At 41.8% G+C, this 24,249-nt stretch overlaps 1 protein-coding gene across 1 annotated transcript in view; it reads left to right on the plus strand.

Moving 5' to 3' along the window:
* CACHD1 (cache domain containing 1) overlaps positions 1 to 24,249 on the plus strand; it is a 65,323-nt gene that overhangs the window by 21,234 nt on the left and 19,840 nt on the right. The window contains exons 3-12 of the mRNA XM_010078757.1: positions 494 to 600; positions 8,809 to 8,935; positions 10,941 to 11,085; positions 12,710 to 12,926; positions 16,193 to 16,342; positions 17,394 to 17,627; positions 19,950 to 20,099; positions 20,658 to 20,781; positions 21,286 to 21,403; positions 23,154 to 23,322. Of these exons, the coding sequence (XP_010077059.1) occupies positions 494 to 600; positions 8,809 to 8,935; positions 10,941 to 11,085; positions 12,710 to 12,926; positions 16,193 to 16,342; positions 17,394 to 17,627; positions 19,950 to 20,099; positions 20,658 to 20,781; positions 21,286 to 21,403; positions 23,154 to 23,322 (1,541 nt within the window). The remainder of the gene's footprint in view (positions 1 to 493; positions 601 to 8,808; positions 8,936 to 10,940; positions 11,086 to 12,709; positions 12,927 to 16,192; positions 16,343 to 17,393; positions 17,628 to 19,949; positions 20,100 to 20,657; positions 20,782 to 21,285; positions 21,404 to 23,153; positions 23,323 to 24,249) is intronic.

The raw sequence follows: 24,249 nt of genomic DNA on the forward strand, positions 1-24,249 counted from the left end.
AATTGCTCTATTATATTTTTTTTTGTAAAGACATAAAGAGGTAAACCTCTTCATGCAAGACACTTGGAATAAATTTTTTAAAAGTGAAAGATGAAATAATAGTACTGGTGAAAGAGTCTCTAGTAAGGAAGAGTGTGGAGCCTCTTGCTGATGGCATACCTGGATGCTAGGCACGTTTCCCAAGCTGGAACCTCCACTGTTTACATCCCGATGAAAGAGCGGGTTCTCTTACGATCCTGTCCTCTGAGGAATACTGTGGGGTAAAATGCAGCATATCATTGTAGAGAGCAGCTGCAGTCCAGCCGTGATGTGCTTGTACCCTTTTAGGTTTGGGTTTCAGAATTTTTGCTGGACCCTTAAAATATGTCTAATGTTGGAGTTACCCAAATAGTTATTTTTTCACTGAACCTTCAAAAAGATGTGTTTCCATTGTACGTGCTGTGTAGGTTTAATAGGTAGCGTTAGATTGCTAATCCTGTTGTTGTCATTTCAGATTTGATGGAAATTTTAACACCAACGTTTCTAGAACTATTAGCTGTGATAGGCTGTCTAGCACGGTCAGTAGCAGAGCCTTCAATCCTGGACGCGACTTAAATTCTGGTAAGTAGTGTAGTTTTGGGTATTTTCCTTCTGTTGTGGGGTTGTGGGGTTTTTTTTTCCCATTAGACTTTAACATTTCCTTGGCATACAGAATTAGCATTGATTGCCATAGCAACAAGCTTTTATTTCTCCTTGAAACTGTCACACTGCTCTTAATTTGAGATTTCGTGATTGAAAGACGATACCTAAAGTAATGCCCTTAGTCTAAGTACTTTATAAAAATGTCATGAAGATTTTATTCCAGCCTACCATGGATAATTTTGTTGTGATTTCTTCACTTTTTTTTTTTTTTGAGGCACTTTTCTTCCTCAGCCTGTCTGCTTTGGCATCGGTAGTGTCAGCTGCTGAAGGGGCCACGCAAAGAAGTTTCTCTGATCTTCTTAGCCAAGTTCAGCTAATGTGAGGCTGTGTTTGCAGTGATATGCAAAAACTACATAACATAAGGACATCCTAAAATATTTATTTTCTCTGTCTTGTCAGGGCATTTCCATCTTGACAGTCAATGCATTTGCGTGAAAGACTTAGGAATTGGAAATATGCTTAGAACCCAAATACATATGACTTACCCTGAAAAATTCAGCTTTTGGTCCTCTAGTGCAGCAAGGTTTTTATTTTTTTGCATCCTAGTCAACTTAATACATGGCTTTCAGGTTTTTTTAGTCATAAAAACATTTTGTCCAGCTGCTCCATCTTACTTTTCAACCTTTTACAATGCTTTAGTGTTGTAAATTAGCGAACACTACTTTGGTTGTAGATTTAATTAGCATAAGTTCTGGTTATTTTTTTTTAACAAGTAATGCAGGCTTGAGAGAGTATTTTTTTAATTTTAATTTTCACGTGTCAAAATACTGATTTATTTCTTGACTGATGAAATGGGAGACTCGCCCTTCCACCCTCAACACGCACAGAGCGTTTGCGTATCTCGCAACAAACAGGATGAAAGAACTCCCGATTGTTCTCCAGCCTCTCATACCATGTGCCGCCTTATAGCTTTGCTTTCTGGTTTTCTGATGAAATCTAAAAACAAAAACTAAAAACCTGAAGCAAAATGAACAGTCCCCATAGGCTCCATTCCACCCTGTCCACTGTTACACCACACCTTGAGTGCAGGTGCTGGCCAGACGAGCTGGTTTCCTGAGACAGGTCTCATCGCTGTAGTTTGTGCAGTGTTGCCATCCTAAAGAGAGGCAGTCTTTGTTCACTTACTGTGATTCGCTGGGCTTTGTTTTACTCATAAACTATCTCTTTAATAAAAACAAACCAAAACAAAAGCAAACAAACAACTTCTTAAAATCATGTTTAAAATCACATGCAGTTGTTGATTAATCAAAATAATTTTTGAAAGCAGGTTTTCAGGCACTGTTATAAAAATAAAGCGTTGAGTGAATCACTTGATGTTTTTTATTTAAGTAAAAAAAACCACATTATTTTTGTGCTGCAGAAGATGGAAGTGAAAAAAGTATGAAGGAAATATTCCTTCTTCTTGAATGGTGGAAAACAAATAAGCTCTGGTTTCCCTTAAATGTTTCTTACATTTCTGGTTTGAATTCTCACAGAAACAAAGTGAGCGCATGTTCAAGCTTCTTGCTGTCCTGGCTCGACAGCAAGACTTGAATGCCTCCTCTTCCCTTGCCTCCAGCATGAAAGCTTCCTGATGAAAGGAGCAGCTTCAAAAACTGGCGCTGGCAGAAAAGGGCAGCAGAAGAGCAGAGGGAATTGGAGTGATAGTCAGAACAGGGAAGTGCTTCAGGATTTATTGACAGCAGCCTCTCCTCCGGCTTTCCTGTTAGCAGCTCTCAGAAACACAGCCTTGGGGGATGGTTTTTATTAGTGAGAAAATACCTGTAAGAGAGAAATCGACGCAGAAAAATGAGATGGAAACAGGTTTATCTGAGAAACAAAAGTTGATAGTGGGTATACACCTAGTGAAATAAACAAGATTTCTGTAGGCAAGCTTCAAGGAATACCCGTAGTTCTTGTCTCCTTGTGTAAAGGTGTTTGAAAGCCTGGGAGATGGCAGTTCTTACCTTCCCTTCCCCGATCCTCGGTTGAGACCACATAAACCATGTGGGCTCCACCACCCCGGCCCCAGAACAGGAGACCGGTGTGGCTGGAGGGAAGGGTTGGTGCCAGGAGGGTCGAGCAGAACACGGCTGGTGTGGAGCTGGACCATGCCCGCGTCTGAAGCAGCGTCCCTGCATCGCTGCAAGTATTTGGGTTTTGGAATATACTGGATGTGGGCAGGCTTAGGGGCAGGAGGCTGGGTGTTTGTTTCGCAGGTGGAGGGGATTGCATTGGCGGTGTCTGTAGTCATAGGCTGTGACGTGTTGTGCCAGAAGAGCAGCCTCTGCCCAGAGGAGTTCATGGCCTAAGACAACAGTTGGCTTGAGACAGACTGAGGACGTAAACACAGTGGGAAGCGGTTTTGGTCAGAAGGACGGAGTGCTGTCGGTGCACCAGCATGCCTACAGCTGTGAAGATGGCTGTCAGGTTAGAAATGGTTCTTAAAAGTACTTAGTGTCATCTGTCTCTCAAAAGTCTTTAATTTTTTCTTATTTCTGCAGTAACCTAGTTCTGTCAAACCACTTACCTTAGAGAGTACGCTTAGGACAGAGCACTTTGCACAGGAACTGTCTCTCAATGAATGTGTGTGTATTCATTACTCTGAAACAAAACTGTGCTTGAAAGAGGATAAAGATCAAACAAGAAAAAAGTTTAGTCTCGTATTTTTCTCACTTCTCTTGCAAGTGTCCTTACGTAGAGCTAGTGAGGAATATCTGCTGCGCTTTGGATTCAGACTCTACCTCAGCCTGAATTATTTTTCTACTCTAAAAAGCCTGAGAGTTGTTGGTACGTCTGAGGATTTTGATCATGTTTTCTCTCTCTTCCCTTGCTTTGCTTATTTAGACTTAGAGGCAGGTTCTAAATCATGTCATCCTGTTTTTCCCATTGGATGCAGCGTGTTGGGGAGGACCCCAAGTGCATCAGTGTCCTAGAGAAAGGGTTTGAGAGCCCTCTGCTCCTTCATCCCAGAAGGAGGAGCTCCCATACTCTTCTCTAGTTTGCCCACGGTTTCCAAAAACGAACCTGGTCTGTCCGTCAACCAGGTTGTCTTCCCGAATGGGTTGATCATTTCATTCTTAATGTAAAAAAAAAAATAAATTCCCATGAGTATCTCTCTTTTCCCACATAAGTGTTGCAGTTTAAATAATCCAGCCTATAAAAAGCTCTCAGCAAAACATGAATTTAAACGCCGCTCTGATCGGTCTCGATCTCAATTCTTTTAATGTTGATCTTGGCCCGCTCTGCGCTCAGTGTAAGAGAGTGGGATCAGAGTGGCGAAGCTGTAGGTGTTGGAAGGGAATGGAATTTGTACCACAGACTCCGGGCAAGCCACAGGAGCAGAGCCCGGGAGAGCCCCCAGTGCAGACCACAACCTCGCCTTCTAGTCTGAGCGTTGTGTTAGGAAGGGGGAGTGTACATCATGAAACTTTCAAAAATAAATAACTTTCTTTTGCAGTGTTCTATTGGATTTTTGTAATATAAAGAGAAAATAAACATCAATCTTGGGCAAGGAAGGAAGGGAGAAATAACTAGATGTACTTCTTTTTTCTCAACCCTTAAAAATAATGCTTTTGCCACTTTTTTCTTGACAGTAGGTGACTTTTTTTTAATTAAATGTCTTGGAAAGGTTTTGTTTTATCTTGGCTTGAGTTTTCTGTTTGGATTACTTTTTAGCTGTTACAACGTAGGTAAGGAGAGAGTCTATTCTTCAGGTGGAATCCCAGGCTTCGGTCAGTTAGATGGAGAGATCTGTCCTCGCTGCCATGAATAGTCCTTTATTTAGTAGATGACAAAAATCTTACCCAGAGCCAGTGCATTATGTTATCAAGATTCCTTGGGATTTTTTCTTTTTTAATAAATAAGGAACCAGCAAATCTTTCTTCTTCTCATCCTCCAAAGCGCAGAAATGTCTGTTTCAAGTGAGGCAGCTTTAGCAGAGTGCTCTTCCCCAGCAGTATGCAGAGATAGCATCAAGCTGCCCCATACATTTTGTCTGTGCCTTGTTTGAGGTGTTGGCCATTTAAAAAGTGGAGTGCCTTCGTCACGTTCCTTATATTGCTGTTCTTTAAACTGATAGTTCGGGCGAGTTAAAATAGTTGGGAGGTACTTGAGCAGAAGAGTTAATAGCCCCCTTCCAAACTCTTTTAATCAAGGAAGCTGGGCTCATTCCTTAAAATAAAAGGTGTTTTCACGTCTTTCCCCTTCAGAGTCCAAAGAGTGCCCAAGGAGTGAGCTGGGCTCTGTCCTGGCTCCTGCCATCAGCAGAATTTTAATTGGACTCAAACTGCAGAGCCTTTTATTTCTGGTGAAAACACATGAGCCAGAATACAGTTTGACTCAGAAAATCCTGGATCAGATTTGTAGGTCTGGAGAGTTAGTGAATGTCTTTACTTCTAAAATAAACACATTCACTTGCTGCTGTTGTTTCTGGGGAACACTGAAGGATCTTCATGACAAAGATTTTTAGTGCAGGTACTGCTCAGAAGAACTGCAGTATGTGTGTTGCACAGAAAATTCAACTTGCCCTTTTTTGCACTGTGAGAACCGTGAGGTCTGCGGCTCGATAAACGTAATGCTGAAGAACAGGACTGTAAGAAACTCTTTTATAATGAGCAATTATGTTTAGTAGTTCCTCTTTTCTTCCCACTGACTGTTTGTGCTCTTCTTTGAAGATTAATTAGTTAATGATTTGACTGTGCTTTGAAGATGCTAAGTGGTATCTAGAAGTGCTAAGTGTTATCATATCGCATTCCCTTTGAAGTTTTATAAACTATCGCATAGGGTTTTCCTTCTAAAAGTCCTTTTTGCCTTGTGAGATATTTATAACTAGAGAGAACAGTCATTTTGACTATTCTCATTTAATACTTTCCAACTTTTTTTTGTCTGCAGCAAAATTTGGGGTCAGATCAGAGGGACAGGGGTTTCGGAGTGACTTGGCAATGCCAGCTCATGGGCAGCTCCCAGTTGGCCATTTATATCCTCAGTCTATGTCTGGGATTAAGGGATACTGCTAACATCTGTATGTTTATAAGACTTGGACTCTTAGCTTCCTTCAGGTAGTGTGATATCAGGACTGGGTCTTTATTTAGTGGTGATGTTCACTGTAGGAAAGCAAAACTTACATATACTCAGCAGTACAAAATACTTTGTAATTTATGTTAGAACAGGGAGATGAGTACCTTCTTGTACTTGCAAAAATCACTTGAAGATGGCCAGAAAATGAAAAAAAGTCAATTACTTTTTGAGTTAAAATATGAACCACAGGTCAAGCGCATGGATCCTAGAACGTGAGTACCAGTGAGATGCCCTGCGCACGTCTCTGCTGGTGCTGCCAAGGGTGTGATTTGGACAAATTTAGCCTTTAGCTATAGGCTAGGCAGGCAGCTCGTCTTGCAGTATGGTTTTTGTTGGGGTTTTTGGACTGTGTAGCCTGTCCAGAAGCTGGCCTTGCTGGAAGAAGGAGGTGAGAATAAAGTACAAGCAAGCAACTGAGGGAGTGGAACATTTGGGGTAAGTGAGGTTAGGCTAAAAAAGAGCCTCTGCTGGGTGTCCTGGCAGGGACCAGGAAATGAGGAAATATCTGCAGGGCGTGCTTACAGCTTCAGTGGGTGGAACATAATAGTGCTCTTAAAGAGAAAAAGTATATGTTTTTCAGCCGTGGCTTATCTTCTGGGGGATTGTCTACTGTCGTCTTAAGAAAAAGAAAAAAGTGCAAAAAAAAAAAAAAGCCAAGATTTAAGATAAAATTGGTGGTCTCTGGGGAGGACATTATTGAACTAACATAGTGGCTGAAGGAAAACATGAGCAGAACTTTGCAAAAAGGAGGAACAGCAGAGAGAGGCACCAAGGCTCTAAGGAGTTTGTTTGAGGTTCAAAACCAATTGTTTTCTGGGGAAAATGAACACTTCTAAATTTAGACACTCTCGTGGGGAAATAAATACAAATCATGGTCTTGTGGGAATGAGACGTTTGTCTTTAATATAGCATTGATTTTTTTAAAAAACCCTTTAAGTTATAAACTCCTTTTTTTTTAGTGCTGTTGGTGAAATGAAATTGGACAAATTATTTCATCCAGACTTTAACTGCGTGTTCACGTGTCTGGTTTGTGTGGGCTGTGAGCACCGGTGCTACACCTTCTCTGAAGGACCAGGCTGCCAAACCTTCGATGAGTTCAGAAATTAATCTGGGTTTTCCCAGACAAGATTTCAGAGAGGAAAAGAGGATGGGTGCTTTGGAGGGGGGTGAGGAGAGGAATTTCTGGTAGTCCTGCCTATAAAAGCTGGAAGCTCTGTGCAGATTAGGTTTCTTTTGTTTTTAAATAAAACTGATTTTTTGCCTAAAGTTTCCAGTGGTGCCTAAATTTGGCAAACCTAAAATTTCCCATTGCTTTGTGTCCCTGCTACACAGGAACCGTTTTCCTTGACCAAAGAAACCTGCACGAATCAGAAATGGCACGGCGAAACTGGTAGAAAACCAAGACAAGGGCTTTAGGGAAATTTAGAGGGAACTTGAGTGAAACAGATAATATTGGCAAATGTGTTTGACTTTGGGTTGTCAGATGATGGGTGGTTTCTTTGAAAGTGTGGAAAATCCTAAGACAGACAGACTCCTGCTCATAAGAGCATCACTGGGTTGATTTTACCTGTGCAGAGGTACCCTCATCAATCAGTTCATGTCTTGTTCCTATTTCTTCCTCCATCCTCCTCCTCATCTCATCCATTGGGCACCAAATTCTTCCCAGCCACAATCATCCAAAGCTGCATCTCTGTACAGAGCCCAGCGTGGTGCAACCAGGCCTAAAAATCACAGTGGAAATATTAAAAAAACTGGCAAAAAGGGAGGGAACCCCCCCAAGATTGTGGTTTTCACAGGGTAATTACGCTGAGCCGAACACGGAGAGAACATCGTGGCCGCAGCCAGTCTGGGAAACTCGAGAAAGTGCTAAACTGTTGAGGATGTTGAAGTGAAACTGTACTCGGCGTGGGAATTTTGTCATAGAACACCTGGCTAAGGCTTGAAATGTGTCCTGCCGTGATTTCCAACCCAAATATTGGCATATTTGATAATGACTGAGATTCGCAAGATGAAACTGTCTGGGCTGTTTTCAGTGTCAATCCTAAGGGAAATGCCAAAAGGAACTGCTGAGCGAAAGGTGAAACACTCGAAATCACAGCTCCCTCTGCCAGTTTGGGAAATTTTTATAATCAGAGAACATAAAAGAAGAAATGGCAAGAAAATCCCCCCCCCCCCTTTTTTCTTTTTTTTTTTTAAATGCATTTTAAGGTGATCAGGTCCACCAGCCACCAGGTCTCAGTTGTGTGTGGCCACAGCATAACCCTTTGGGGGAAGCCGTGGTGTTTTCCCTGAGAAGTGGCTGTTTCTCTGAACAAACGATAGACAAGGGACCCTCAGCCTTGTTCATGGTGGCACAGGGAACGAGAAACTTGGAGAAATTCTTGAGTCCCAAGGGCTGGTAGCTGTTCCTGTCTGCCCTTACACAAGCAGGAGAGCATCATGAACAAAGAGGAAAGATTCTCTCTCTTTTTTTTAACCTTTTCAACTATTTCTGTGTGGTGACTTTTTCCACAACCGGCATTTGGGTGTAAAACTGTTCTTGGGAAGTGTTCATGTAAACGTTTTTAAACAGATGTCAGAATAGGTCATGGTGACAGATTGGGTTACAGAGCTGTGAGCAGCAAACCTCTTCAGTATTTTGGAGTTATTTCAGTATAAAGAACACAGGAATTTTTTAACCTTGGGGGTTTTTTTCTTTATGAAAACTATGTAGACAATGTATTTATTGTTACATGTAAATGTAGGTATGTATACATCTTAGATATAATTATCTTAACCTCTTCCTTCCTTGTTCCTGCCTTGGTTTCTTGGGCCCCAGTCATACTTCAGAGATTCTGGAATTAAACAAAATCTGTCAAGTCCAGTGTTAAGTTTCCAAAAGCCTGTAGCTGTTTGCAATCAGACATGAAGCTCTATCAATCCTCAAATAGAGCTACTTGTAGCTGGTGTTGGGACCCAGGCTGTTCTTCTCCAAGCACATATGAGAGAGCGCTTGAATAAACATACTTCCAAGTTTGACCTCCCTTTGTAACTCTACTTCATTTCTCATTTTTCCTCTCCAACCTTCAGTTCTTGCTGATAATCTGAAGTCTAACCCAGGAATTAAATGGCAGTATTTCAGCTCGGAAGAAGGCATTTTCACCGTTTTCCCAGCCCACAAGTTCCGGTGCAAAGGCAGCTATGAACACCGCAGCAGGTATGATTTGTCTCCTTACAATTTAGCAGGCAAAGCATTAAAATTGGATTCCTTAAGCACTGATTTCATTTAAGCATTCTGCTTTGCCAAGGCGACAACATTCATGACTAACTTTTAATGGGGTCCCTTGGGTTTTCTTAGGTTTGTTTTTTAAAGCAGCAGTTTTCACTTTCAAGAAGCTTTGATGTAAAATAAAATTACATACGGGTTCCTCACCTCTCCCAAATCAAATAAGCTGTAAGTAGCGGTAACTTGTAAGTTGTAGGTCAGCCCATAGGCAAAATTTGCCTCGTATTTAACTCATACTTAACCCTGTTAATAAGGTAGTGAACATGTATTCTGCTGGTTTGGCAGGTGCATCGCTTTGGGGAGGGGAGCAGAAGGATGAGAGGCTGGAAAGGGCATAGGGAGGAGAATTTTTCCAGTCTCCACCCAAGGTTCGAGTAGCACATTGTGGATAGCAGGGAAGCAGCAATAGTGGAAACTTGCTGTTTCTAGTAAGAAAACTAACAAAAAGGATCAAATGGTGATGTGGGTTTTTTGCTCAGAGGGATATTCCTATTTCGTGGGCATGAAGCAGAGCAGTTGCACTGCAGCACTTTGTCCCTAGCCCTTGCTGCCATATTGGGGAACTGATCAAGAGTCAAGGGTGGGATCTTCTGAGAAGGTGCAGTGGCTTTAGTATCTCTGGTCACACATTAGCTAATTGTAGCAGTTAATCTATGTGGAGGACCAGGTACATTTCTGTGTAGCTGAGTGTACAGAGACTAAAAAATATTTTGGTTATCTGTCAGTGTTGAGCAATCAAATGTTTACAGATGTTAACTTCCATGTGTCATCACAGCTCGAAGCATCTGGACTTGATTAAGTTTTCTGTGGTCTTGGAAAGGTGTAATCTGGAGACGTGACAGCTGGGGCTACCCCAGTCTTGATCAGAATTTTGACATTAAAACCGTGGGCGATTTTGTCCAAGTCACTTAGACTTGATCACAATTTCTCCATGGCTAAATAAGGGCTATCTTTTTGCTCGTATTTGCTTCAGAGGGTAGTTTGGATGGATTAATTAGTTAATACTTAAGTGCTTTGAAGATCAAAGGCCCTATGCAAGTTCTAGGTATTAATACCAGTGCAGAGCTGCAGGCTGTTTTACAATTAAGAACTGATTTCTGCCAGTTGTTTATTGCAGTGCCTTGTCTGAAATCTTCTGCATTTCCTTTACGCTTAATAAGATTTCTGTGGCTGCCTTTGATATAATAAAATTTAGATCACAGAACTCACGCTTGATTCAAACTATTTTCGGGTTGGGACTAAAGAGGGAAGAGAGTCCTGTTTCTCTTCAATTCTTCTTCCTTGCTGAAGATCTTCCTAATTGTTCCAGCTTGAAACCTTGGCGTGAGAGCTTGGGAAATTTTCCACCCATCTCTCCTAATATTGAACTGGATCTGAGCACAGCTTCCCTGAAAATAGGTTTTTTGATGTAAACACAGACACATAGCAGCACCAAAAAACCTTTCCCAGAGTTAACTCAGATTGGGCCATGGGGTTTCAAACTGCACAGACCCAGGGGGTTGTGGAGCACGATCCATGTGAAACGCATTCCAGGGCACCACGAGAAAACCCTCTCTTGGACAGGAGCCTTCCCTTATTACAATAAACCAACCACCCTATGCTAATGAAACTGCAGAGTTGCACAAGTTTCTGCTTGTCATGTAACCAGCAAATACCCACTATTGCATTTATTTCACGTGTGAGTAAGGTTCCCAGCACCCAACATTTGTCACGAGGCATTTTGTGCTTGTCAACGCTTAATCCTTTTCTGTACAATCAGATTCTCAGCTTGTCTTTCCTAGCAGAAGTTTTCATAAAGGCAAAAATTCCCGTTGTAATTCATTGTCTCTTCGTGGGGTGTTTTTGTTTTTAATTCCCAACTATTTTAACTTCTAAAAGTTCTAGTGGAAATTACAAGATGTCTCATGACAAGCGTTTGGGTTTTGTTCTCCTGCAGACCTGTCTACGTTTCTACTGTTCGACCCCAGTCCAAGCATATCGTTGTCATTGTGGACCACGGGGCTTCGGTCACAGAGACGCAGCTTCAGATTGCCAAAGATGCTGCTCAGATTATTCTGGGCTCTATAGATGAGCACGATAAGGTAAGTTTTCTCCAAGCAATGAGCACATTTCCGTTGGTTTTAACCATCCTCAGTGTTTCAGTTTTCATCCAAAGTGGAGTTTTTAACACGTGGCCCATGGACTCATGGGGGTCTGTGGTCTGCCTCTGGTGGGTGATGAAGACTCAGACCCACTTTTGGATGGCTGTATTACTGCAAGGGATGCACAGGGTGAAAAAAAGTAAAAACCACTGACCTAAGGCCAAGTCTTGTTTCTGAGTAGTCTTTAAAGGCTCCTTCGTCCTGGCAGAGGCTTTAGGTAATGGTCAGCAGTGTGATACATGGTGCAATTAGGAGAACCAGTTTTTACTCCTGACAAGCTCTGAAGTACTACATTGCTTTGAGCAACTCCTTGTACTTCTGAGTCTTTTTTGCTTGTGAAAATGGAAATTATTTATTCTGCTGCTGTACTGGAGTGAGCTGAAACATGACTAGTATTTGGAAGATTCGTAGACAACGGTGATGCCAGCAAGAAAAGGCTAAAGCAGAGGGCCAAGAAATCTGGATTGTGTTTCTTGCTCTGCCACAGATCCTCTACTCACCAGTGAGAAAGTCACTTAACCTGTGATTTTTTTAAGGAAGGATTACAACCAGGGGCCCATAAGGTTCTTCTGTAGGACCACCAGCAGTCCCCAGCTTTGTCTTTACTTTCAGTAATTCTCGTTAGTGGGACCTTGATGATTCTTTCTGCTTGGTTTTTGGTTTTGTTCTTTTTCCTTTTTTTGGTAGGGAGTTTCAGTCAAATCAAGTTGAAGAACTACTGATTATAATCTTTGCCTTAAGTCTTGTCTTAATAGTATGGGAAAAACACTTCTAACTTCTGTGCTTTTAGAGTTTGAATACTGTGAAATAATGTTTATAGTTTTATGCAGAAATAATAGTACTTAAATTTAAGTGTCAGAAGTATTTGTCTTAATATAGGGCTAGAATGAACAAGGACATTTAGAACATATATTACTTGGTCAGTAGCTCAGTGGTTATGAAACCTGTTATACGGGTATGTACTTGCTGCGTTATTCTGTGGCTGTCTTTCATTAGTCGTAATTTATACTAAAGTATGCCACTCATTTAATAAGACTGATGTGTTATGTATATATTAATGCAAGTGTTACCACTACATGCCTTAACTTATTTACAGGCTAAAAATTGACGGTAGGTTTGGCTTGTTTTGACTGAAACATTAAAACAACATCTTGCTTTGCCTGTGAAAAGTTCACGGAGGTTTTGGGTTTTTTTCGTTTTCTGTATTCACTCTATTTTTCTACAGACACTCAAGCTTTCCTGAAAATGCTCTCTGCTGATTTTGGTTTCGGTTATCTCTAGCTGGCTTAGGCTTCTGCCCAGAGCAGTCTATTAACTATTATGTACCAGCAGAGTGAAGCTGACTTCGTCTGAGAAACAAAGACCAAAGTCTCTTTTTCTTCAAATCACCCTAAGTCTAATCCTTTTCAAATTTGATGGATTTATGCCTCAAGCATTTATTTTTTAACAATTGAATTTTAAATCCACAGAATCTCTTCAGTTGGCTTATCATTGTGTTTTCTATATCGGTGCGTAAAGAATTATAAATGGTAAGGTAATCCAATATAGTTTCTTCTCTTTCAAGATCTCTGTGTTAACCGTGGCAGACACAGTAAGAACCTGCTCGCTGGATCAGTGCTATAAGACGTTCCTGTCTCCTGCCACTAGCGAGACAAAAAGGAAGATGTCCACCTTCGTTAGCAGTATCAAGTCGTCTGACAGCCCCACGCAGCATGCAGCGGGATTTCAAAAGGCTTTCCAGCTGATACGAAATACAAACAATGGCACAAAACTCCAAGGAAGTAAGTCCCTTCTTGTGCAATCCTGATTATTTCTGAGGCTTGCAAGTGGTTTCTTATTTGAGATTCTCACTTTGACAAAGGCCGAAGGAATGTAGTCTCTTGAATGTTAAAAACAAAAAAGGGGGCGGGGAGAAGCACATGTTTTTATTAAGTAGCGTTTACTTGATCTGGAATTTCCAGGAGTGACTGCTGAATGTGGCCATTCCCTTTTCGTTTATTTCATTTCCTGATGTTCTTGTGAGCTATAATATGAAATGGCAAGATTGAATTGCCTGGTAGCTGAATTATTTCCCAGATGTGTGCAGGGGGGTATCCTTTCAATGAAAATTACTGTTGCTGCAGGTTCGTTGACTTATTGCTAAAACACACATTTTTGGGTCATCTGCCTAACTGGAATCCTATGGCAGCGGCACTTGCTCCTCAGGAAGAAGGATTTTTTGAGAATACCAATTATGGGTGATATTTTATGGGATGAGAGGTTGGCCTGGCTAAATTTTCCTTCATCTAAGAATATCCTCCTGAATTTTGGTGTATGCATTATGGGCTTTCTCCTTCCCGTTCCCAAGATTTGGGGGTGTTGTGTGTGGGTTTTTTTTTAGTAATGAGGATGTGGTGAAAGATGTGGAAAAGATGGATGTGAAATTGAGTGGCGTGTTTGCGTGCCAGGAAGCCGTTGGAAAGCAAATTCTTGAAGCTGTGCTCTGAGTGCTCGCTGGAGTCGAGTACCATTGCCAGTGCTGCGGCAGGGTGGAGAAAGCCAACCATCTCTGTCGGTTTACTCAATTCATGTAACACAGATCCCATAGCTTGGTCCTGTGCCTCCTCCAGTGAGTGCAAATTCTTCATTGTACTGAAGGACACCAGCTCAGAACAGAAGAAACTGAAAAAGTCCAGGAATTAAAGTGCTTTGGAAATGAAGCATGCTCCTACTTGATGGGACTCCTCTGGTTTATAAAACAGTGCTTTTGCCATTAGAGGTTCAGCCAAGTTCTGGACTTTAGGCTATAGATATAGTGAAACATCTCTCTTGACTGTACAACGCTTAGCTGAAAGATGGGGTTGTCAGGGGCTGGTTTTTACTGTCCTCTGCCAAAATGATGAAGGGGGTGCAACTTTCTGGAAAAAAAAAAAAATATCCAAGGGTGCTGAAGCTGGCTGGGATAGGATGCATTAGTCATCAGTAGTTACTCCCAGAACATCAGCTGTAGAGTCTGGCAGCACCCTCCTACATGTCTTTTATGTTTGGCACTGTTTGTATATTAGGATTAGAATTTTTTGGCGTATTCTTCATTAATGTGAAAACACATGCTTTTACTAGGTTTTATACCAAACAGTTGTTTTGGGACACATGTACAGGAAGTTGAAAAAAAGGCAAATGCTTTGGATTTAGGTTTTCTCTGGGTATGAAAAATTTTGAAGACTTAGTGTGTATATAGCAAATTTCAGAATTCATAGGAGGAGACACAGTGGGTTTGAGAAGAGGATGTTTATAAAACACGTCTCATTTTCTTGTAAATAATCTTTTAATCTTTTTTAAAAAAGAAAAACAAACCTAGGAAAAAAATATCATTCATTTCACTGTTAATTTTCCAACATCCTGTTCCCGGAGAACAATGCGTGGGTGTGTCGGGGAAGCTATTGAGATACAGCCTTGCTCCCACATTCGCACTGGAAAATTGAGAAGGGAACTACTGGTATGAGATGGTAGAATTGTGCTATTGAACCCTAAGCTGTCAGAAGTGTAGGGTATCAAATAGCGTGGGATGATCAGCTGTGGAATGGTAAGATGCCTTGCTTAGCGCTGGTCCCTAGTGCAGGCTTAGGACTGGTTTGGGTTACTCCTGTGAGCAAAGCTGTTTAGACTTAGCTATTTATTCATGCCTGGCTGCAGTATGTAATAGCTCTGCTATAGCCTAGGAAGCGCGTTAACAATTTTCCTTAAACTGCAGCCAAAGCTCTATTCATACCTGGCTTTGCTTTTTTTCCCTAGTTTTAGCTTCCTAAAAAAAAAAAGGCAGAAATTCCCCCAAAATTAATAGCTCCACTTAACTTGTATCAAAAGCCAACTCTGGCTGAAATTCTTTTCCAAGTCATGATGACAAAAATGTATGAGTCAAAGCATTCATACCTATTAAAAAAAAACCAACCAAACAAAACAACCCAAACCAAACAAAAAAACAAAACCAACCAACTGACCCCATGTGCTTCGGGTTAGATGGTGGTGGATGATCCCTACAAGTGTAACTACATGCATAAACCACTCGGTGCTGAGATACAGTGGGATAGAACAGGATGGTGTGTGAGCAATTATTTGAATTTACGTGTTCAAAGGCTTTGAGGCAGGCTGCTTGCTGAGAACATACTCAGCTTGAAAAACGCGTTTAGCCTCATACGAAACAAGCCGGTGATGAATGGCGGTGTGCTGTGTCACATCGCTCAAGCATTACACTCTAACCTACACCGGACGAAAGCGTCGGCTGCCTTTCATCCTGCGGTGTCCTCCGGCCATCGCACTGCAAGTCGAGGACTAGATTGCAGCAGCGCTAGTGCAGGTGTGAAGGAGGAGTCATGGGTGGAAGGTCTTCTGCAAGGATTTTGTTTCCCGTGTTCGACTCTTGGGGTCCTGCTGCGGTGCTCCGGCAGGGCTGATCGCCTGGCCAAACCTCACTGGGAGGGAGGATGAGGAGGGCCCTGGGATGAGCAGCACCAGCGGTGCCGAGCATCCTGCGCTGGTCTTGCTGCAGCGATGGCTGGGAGAGCACCGTGTGCTTTTCACGTGGGAAATACAATCAGATGCTCCTCTGGGATGCAGCGCAGCTCCGCTCTGTAGAACTGCAGGATGGGAGAAGAACTGTGGGGCAGGAGATGAAACTTGCAGGTTTTTTTGGTTTTGTCAAGCCTTCTCCGTGGAGGTAGAGCAAGTTCTGCAGCACACTGCACGCTGATTTCACACACACTCCTGCCTGGGTGCAGCGGGGCCAGGAGGTGCCTGTGAGGTCTGCTCAGGAGAAACAAGCCCTGGTGCTGCTGGGTAGCTGGAGGCACCGAATCACAGAGCTGTTCGGTAAATGCTGTGAATGGAAGTTTGATAAGGAATGAGATCGTTCGTAAGACTGCAGTGTGGTTATCCACTGTAGGTTCCCGTGCATCCCACAACTAAAGCTGTTGGCAGCACATGGTTGGAGGCAGATGTAAGGGCTCTTACCACAGGACTTTCCTGAGTTAAGTGTCTCATGCGCTTTCTGCTGTGTGTATTTCTTTTTTAGATACTGATATGGTCATCATTTATCTCTCGGCTGGGATCACATCCAAAGATTCATCAGAAGATGATAAAAAAGCTACTCTACGTGTCATCAATGAAGAAAATAGTTTCCTCAATAACTCAGTAATGATTCTCACTTACGCACTTATGAATGGTGAGAAATGTTGGGGTTTTTTTCAGTTCCAGTGGATGAAAATGCCGTTTCATTGTAAAGCCAGTGAATTAAGCTCATCCAAATGTAATTCCATGCTTTATTGGGAGCAGTTTGGTAATGGGTGTTGGCCCATGTAATCCAGAAGCTGCATCCAGATGTTACCTCTTTGGTGTATGAAACTGTGTGCCGCTAGGTGCTCGTGTATCAGAGTGCAGCTGCTCAGGATATAAAGCATTGTTCCCTAAATTGTCTGGTGGCAACCAGACGGAATTCAGTTTGATAACTGTTGCAACTGTGAACCTTCCTGACACTGTCTGCGTTTCCTGGTGCAGCAAAATGAGAGTAGATATGACTACTAGTAATTTAGGACCCAATTTAAGAGTAACATTAAATATGAAGATCACGCACACAGTATGGCACCGTGTGCTTTTTCCAGCAAAGCATTTTTAATAAGAAAGCTACATGTTGTATTACTAAAAATTGCACACAGACTCTCACCAAGGAAGCTAATGCTTAAGCTGATGTATCATTTGACTGTAAATTTAAATACTCATTGAGACTTAATATGTACAAAAGTCTTTGATTTGTCTGCAGGAATTGAGCTTGAGACTTGTGTAAAATGTGACACTTTAATGTTGAAGCTAAAGAACAAAGCCTGTTATCTCCAAGGGCGTATAATATGCCCCTGGTCCTTTATGTGGACTAGCCACCGGTAGAGAACAAAGAGATGTCCTGTGGATTTATGGGTCACATGAGTCTGTGTTAGAAGGTCTTTGTTTAAAGTGGTGATGTGAACAGCATGTTGAGTTTTTGCACTGTGCGACTGTATGTGAGCGGCAATCTTATTAAATTTTGTACTGGCTAATTACTTTTCCTGAAACCATACTAGTCTTTCAGCACTTATTGATTATATAAGTACGTTCAGTCCTACAGTATAGCATATGTATTGATTTGCTTTTATTGACAGTGCTTTGGAGTAAGGTACAGAAGTCTTGATGGGAAGTAAGCTGCTTTGATCTCCTCCCTTCCATTTCTCGCATCTCTGTTTCAGAGGGAGTGACGGGTCTGAAGGAACTGGCCTTTCTGCGAGACCTGGCAGAGCAGAACTCGGTGAAGTACGGCGTGCCGGACCGAACAGCCCTACCTGTGATCAAGGGAAGCATGATGGTCCTAAACCAGCTGAGTAACCTGGAAACTACAGTTGGCCGATTCTACATAAACCTCCCCAACCGGATGATTGATGAGGCAGTCTTCAGTCTGCCTTTCTCCGATGAAATGGGAGATGGTAAGTGCTTACACTGAACGTAGGTATAAAAACATAAGAGGTGAGGCTCCTTTTTGCTTACATATTCCTAAATATACTGTAGTCTTATAAGGTGATGCTTTTAGGTGTATTCCCAAGGCAATATATTTGTATGTATATAACATCCATAATTTAATTTGTGGAGAGAAATTCTTTGTACTTGAGGGTCGCAGTCTTCTGTATGTCTCAAGGTCCTACACGTAGACTCAGGAGATTGCATGGGTACCCACAGTGGGGGAGAGAAAAAATTGTTGTTATTTTTTTGAGCCTCCCTTTCCTGTGGAGCTGTGCACGTGAGTTTTGACTCATCCTTCCTGCTGGAGTTCCCTTTCTTCTGTCTTTGTACCCCGAGCGGTGGATCTTCACAACTGTTTCAGCACCCATTCCCCAGTGCGGGGCTGTAAAGACGAGGGTGCTGGGCACTGGCAGCTTAACAAATGGCGCAAAGATTATTAAATATCATCCAAAATTTGCTAGCCTTAGCTCTTCCTTTAGCTTCAGCACATTTGGTCTGCCCCCAGCACCAGACAGAAGAGGAAGCATGAGCTGGCTGGTGTGGAGTGACGGGTATACTGAATTCAGTGGAAGCCTGTGACAATTTTTCCATAGGCTGTGAACGCATCCTGAAGAATATCTTAACATAGCAGATGTCTGCAGTCTGGTTCTCCCATCAGTTTCTAATTTATGCGGACATGGTGGGAAGGTGCATGGATCTGCCCTTTCACCTGAAAATTCATGTCATGTTAACAAAAACTGTGCGTTCAGCTTGCACTGATCTCACCACTTCATCCAGTGATGGAGAGACAGAAAGTGTAGATATTGATGGAGACTTCTGGGAGTGTTATCAGCATGTGTGTGAGATGCCACGTGTACGAAATGCAGAAATTAGACAAGTTTTGTTTGTGCTCAGGGCAGGCCTGCACTTGCAGGGTGATCTTTGGTGGCAGGGAGCTGGCTGGGGCTGCGCCCACCGTGCTGGCAGAGCTCCCCCGGCTGACATGCACCCAGCCGTGGGTCCCACTGCCTGAGCTAAGACTTGCTTAAGCGTCATCAGTTGGGAGCTGCTGCTCCTTTTACCTTTGGGATCTGTTGCCCTTCCCAAAGCTCAGCGTACACACTTGGGAGGTCAGAGTTGTAGGGTTTGTCACTGCTGGTTCCTGGGCAGCTCACCTGACATTTCTCTAGTACTGCTCCAGTGCTCTGTGAAGAGGTGTGACCGTCACAGGAAATATTTTGGTGATTTTATATTGCACAGATTCTGTACTTCTTCATTCAGGACTTTGCATATTTCTTAGTGTTGGCTAGTACGTAGGAGTAGTTGAGGGTGATGCTGAATAGTTTTCAAGGGCTGTGGAGTTCAGATTGCACGTTTGGCTTGTGTGTTGAGTCCCAAAACAAATTTGACTATTCCTAAGCAAATCTCTTCTGAGTCAGAATGCTTGCTGCTTTCTGTGTTTCCTAACCTCAGTAATTAAGCTGTATTATTGCTCTCTCACAAAGTCATATCCAAGCATAATGGAAAATTTGAGCAACAGAAGGGTTAGAAATGGTGCAATAGAGAAGGTTTGTCTTGCATAAGTGTCAGAGTGTTCTTAAAAGCTTATACATGCAAATGAATTTGATATTGGTTTGAAAGAAAAGAGTCGCTGAGTTTCCAAATAGTGGTGTAGAAAGTACGAGAAATAAGGTGTAACCGAGGGTTCTGACCTCAGGCACAAGACGCGTCTCAAACCAGCGTGTAATTATGGGTGTGATTCCCAGTACAGTGGCCATATTGGGATTTAGTTAAGCAGAGGTTTAATATTCTGAATGTGCAATTAAATGAGCAATAATTCATCCCTATTGTTGCTTTACAAGTACAAATTCTCTTCTGCCCTCTTCCCCCTATTTTTTAAGTTGCCTAAAATGACGTCCAGGGAACAAAATACTATCTTGGCCTTTCATGCAAAAGCATTTCTTGTCTTTCTTATCAAGGCATCCACTCGTAGATGGGCAAGAACCCCAAAACATTAATTGTGGTGTGTATTTTAATAAATTGATTAAATTTACCTTAGATCACTGTCAGAACCACAGGCATTAACTGACGAGGGAGAGTGGCTAAAACCAGCCAGACACGACAGATAACCCACTCAGGTTCCTTGTAGGCGTGCCGGTTTTTGTCCACGTTCCAGCAAGGAATACTATATACAATTTAACTGTATAATATTTGAAAGTGATAACACGCATGCTCTGTTTCCTCTAAAAATTATTTACTAGATATTATTGCTGATTGTTTCTCTGTTCTGTTGTTTTTCTCATTCTAAGGCCTGATAATGACTGTCAGCAAACTGTGTTACTTCGGAAACCTGCTGCTAGGGATTGTCGGAGTAGATGTTAATCTGGCATACATCTTGGAGGATGTCACCTATTATCAAGACTCCTTGGGTTCCTACACTTTCCTCATTGATAATAAAGGTAACTTTTGGGCTCAAATAATCTCTTCTAGTCCCTCTGAGATCATTAACCATCAAAAGGAAACTCTTAATCCTCATGTCTCTAAATAGCCTGTCAAAACGAATTATAATATTTAGGAAAAAATTAATTGCATGTTGGTTGGTTAGTTTTGCCTGAGAGTTGCTGGAGCCTGGAGGTGGATTCGTGGCTTGAAATGTCAGTCCTGGGGTTTTGCTGTGGAAATGCTTACTTGACATTGAGATTTTCTACGTGTGTAACATCTGAGGTTTTCTATATGTGTCGGGCAAAAGGTAAAACTGATGTCTATGTGTGTCCAGCTCTTTTCCTCTGATCCCAGCCTCTTTTTATTGCTTGGTTCTTTGAGGTGTCTCATTTGCAGCTTCCCACGTCCTTCATTTACAGCTTTCTTGATAATATTTCTTCACTTTTGTTAAGCCTTTGTAAAAATTGTGTGTAGTTTACTGGTTGGTTTTTTTTTTTTTTTTTTTTGTAAATATTCATCCTGGACTCAGTTGTTTTAATGCATTCAATTTCTGGTTTTGTGTCTTTATTTTTTAGGATACACTCTCATGCACCCATCCCTTACCAGGCCCTACCTGCTGTCTGAACCACCGCTCCACACGGATATTATCCATTATGAGAACATTCCCAAATTTGAGCTGGTGCGCCAGAACATCCTTAGGTAAGGAATTGGGATGCAAGCCCAAACATTAGCAGTCCTTAGGGCACTAGAAGTATTTCTAGAGGAGTTTCAAGAGAACATAAGGTAAAGTTATTTTTTCCTACAGTATCTGGATACTCGGGAATTCCGCCCCCTCAGTGCAGAACAGTTCTGGGTTTTGTCCTCCAACTTTCTTCATTTTATCATTTCGTGTGCTGAACAGTTGTTTCCACAGCTGATCTGGGGGATCATCTTTCTAATGTCTCTCTTCCGTCTCAAGAAGATTTTCCACTGTTTGGTCTGGGTTTTTGTTCAACCTTTGTCTTATCTGAGTATGTGTTGTAACTCCGAATGTGGTACACAAGTGCATTTTCAGCGTACATAGGTTTTTTTCTTCACCTAAAACAAATAACAGTTGATCTCCTCATATCTTACAGTATTTTTGTAAATGTACAGTAGATGGGTTTTGCTTAAGAGCTTTCTCAATGTTTAATAAAATCCTGTGTGTTGTATTTGCCGATATAGCATTCCCCTGGGCAGCCAGATCATTACGGTTCCTGTGAACTCCTCACTGTCTTGGCATGTGAACAAGCTGAGAGAAGTTGGAAAAGAAGCCTACAACGTCAGCTACGCCTGGAAAATGGTAAGGGCTTCAAGTGACACTGTTGCAGGATGGCACAGAGTAAGTTCGTATATTGAAGAGTGCATGAATGTATTGAATATAGTGAAGCTACAAGTATTACTGTGTATGCAGGTATGAAAGGTTTGAATGACTCAGAAACTGTGAATGTGGGGGGGGGTTTGTTCCAGTGAAGAAAGAATGAAATTACCATTTCAGGTTTGTTACCATGTCATCTCCAGAGGTGTGTCTGTATGGGTACATGTGTGCTCTTTCTCCCTGAAGACATTCATTTCATAAGACACATACAATGTACAGTCACACAGAGATTATACTGGTGCTTTCCCAGTGGAAGTAAATCCATACTGGTCTGGGTGTCATACAGCAAGCAGGTGACACATAAATACCTGCCCAAGACCTTGTTTGAATACAGTGCTGAGGCAGGGTTTAGTATTAAGTCATTTTTTTGCTTAATACTGTTGGTATGTTTGGGGCAGAGCAGTATGGTCCATTAATTAATATAATTGTGAAAATGTCAGCTTTTCACTCTGATACTATCTTGTTTCAGAACTGTGTCAGTAGCCAGTGATGAGGTTTGCTGTAATTTAACACTTTTCTTACAAACATTAGTTCTGTCAAAGCTTTCATTGAAACTGAGTACGAGGTGTATGCAGCAGGCTATGTTACCAGTTGTAAGAGCTTTAAGAGAGGTTGAGCAGCTGTCTTCCTTTCTTCAGTTTAACTTTTGAACTTATCTGAACACTAATCTTGACCCAGAGATTAAAATGGAATCTAAACGTAAATGTAATCCAGACGAATTTCACTGGTGCCAGAAATAATTGGCTGCTTCTTTGTGCCAACAAACTCAGGAGGGTACTTGTGGATCATTTCACAGTATTAAGTTAAATCCAACCTAAAAGATTAAGCTGAACAGTTTTAAGAGATTAAATCTGTCATTGTGTAACAGGAATTCACATAGGAGGGTATCTGGAGCTAATTTTCTAGTGTTGTAATGCTACATTAAATATCAAACACCCTTGCAGAGCAGCTGGGCCACTCCGAGTTTTGCTAGTCTGATGCACTGCAGGATAGTTAAAATACACAAACCAGGAAAGCGTGTGACACATGCAGCACACAATTAAGAGTGGTAATGATAAAATCTTATTTTCAAGAGTTAATTTTTCCGTATTCTTCATAATGGGAATGCCAGTGTGTTTTTAGCAACTGTGAACCTGAGTCCCCTCCTCTGTTAATGACATTTCAAAAAGTATCTACGAAACAGTGTTCAAAATTATTGCTAATTGAGCAACAAAATGAAAGTCTTCGTGTAATCTTTTTTCCTGAAAACTAAATATTTTTGTTTCGTGCATAGACTGTGGAAAAGTATTTTTCTGTACAACTTAGTGGCTCCAGTGCATACGGGATGATTCCAGGCTGGAGTGTGGCTGTATGGGACTGAGTTGCAGTAGTCAGACCACTGAGGACAAGTGTCTGTATCCTGCGTGGAGATCAGTATGGCTTGAAAATTTTATCTGCACGGTCCTTCTGTTTTCTGTAGGATCAAGTCCCTGTTAGCTTCTTTGGAAAGGAGTTGTGTGTTTTCAGAGAGAGTGGGAACTGTGATCCTTGAGAGTACGGCAAAGTGTGGTGCTGCCTTCCAGAACTGGACGAGATGAGCAATTAAAGAAAAGAGAATGAATGCTAAATAGAAAATAAGTTCTGTAACTCCTCCACCTTCTTGTTTCTGTTTGATGAATTGCCCTTATTTTTTCAGGTGCAGGACACATCCTTTATTCTGTGTGTTGTGGTGATACAGCCAGAAATACCTGTTAAACAGCTGAAGAATCTCAACACTGTCCCCAGCAGCAAGCTGCTGTATCATCGCCTGGATCTGCTGGGCCAGCCGAACGCCTGCCTGCACTTCAAGCAGCTGGCTACCTTAGGTACAGCTTTCTTGCCATTTGTCTTGACTCATGCATGTTTCTGTAGTGTGGCAGCAGAAAGTAAAGCTCTTCTCACAAAATACTGGAAATACTCTCCTCTTGAGAGGCTTTTATTTCCAAGGCTGATTTTCTGATCAGCTGTTACCTTCTTAGAGTTCTTTGGTGATCATAGCTACCCTGGGTGTTGGTGAGCGCTTCCATGAGCGAATGCAGTGAGACTGCTCATCAGAGTAGGAGATCAATGCACGGTGAGCCTTGCTCAATCAAGTTCCCAGAAAGTGGAGTGGGGAGAGAGTGAGAGATGGCTCACCAAGCTTAAAACAAAGTTCTCTTCTCTTGGCTTATTGGCAAATCAGTAGGATGAAGTCCCAGCCAGTCATACAGGACCACTTTTTGACTTTGGATTTGTGCAAGTTTTTCACTGCCATAAACATTTAATACCGTTGATCCATGTGAAGTCAGAAGTTATGCCTGTTGGGGGAAACTGAGAACTCCTGTGGTGCGATGATTTCCACATCCTCCTTACCTGCTTCAAAATTCTTGGGTCACTGATGCTTTTCTGCTTTTGATAAGCTAAACTGGTCCTACTCTACCTTACTAATTTCACTAGTTGCTCAAACATTATTGAAGAGAGGGAGAGTCACCATGGCAATGTAAGTTCCGGTGTCTGGAAAGGATGGAGAACTTAAAAAGTATAATATCCTAAGAACATAGAGGTTTTTTATATAAGCATCAAAAGTTGCAGACTTTTGTATTTAAGTGTTAATCTTGGGGGATTTTGCTGAAATCTGTGCTGTATTATAAGGAGTTCTGAATAAAGTGCTTTTGTTTGTAGCAAGGTTTGAAGTTCTCATGGTGGATTAGCGGCACAGTTTTGATATTTTCTTAGCGATATTGCAGTGCCACAAATAGCTAAGTGAGGTTGGA

The sequence above is a fragment of the Pterocles gutturalis genome, unplaced genomic scaffold (assembly GCF_000699245.1).
Source record: "Pterocles gutturalis isolate BGI_N339 unplaced genomic scaffold, ASM69924v1 scaffold16118, whole genome shotgun sequence".
NCBI classification, from domain to species: Eukaryota; Metazoa; Chordata; class Aves; order Pterocliformes; family Pteroclidae; genus Pterocles; species Pterocles gutturalis.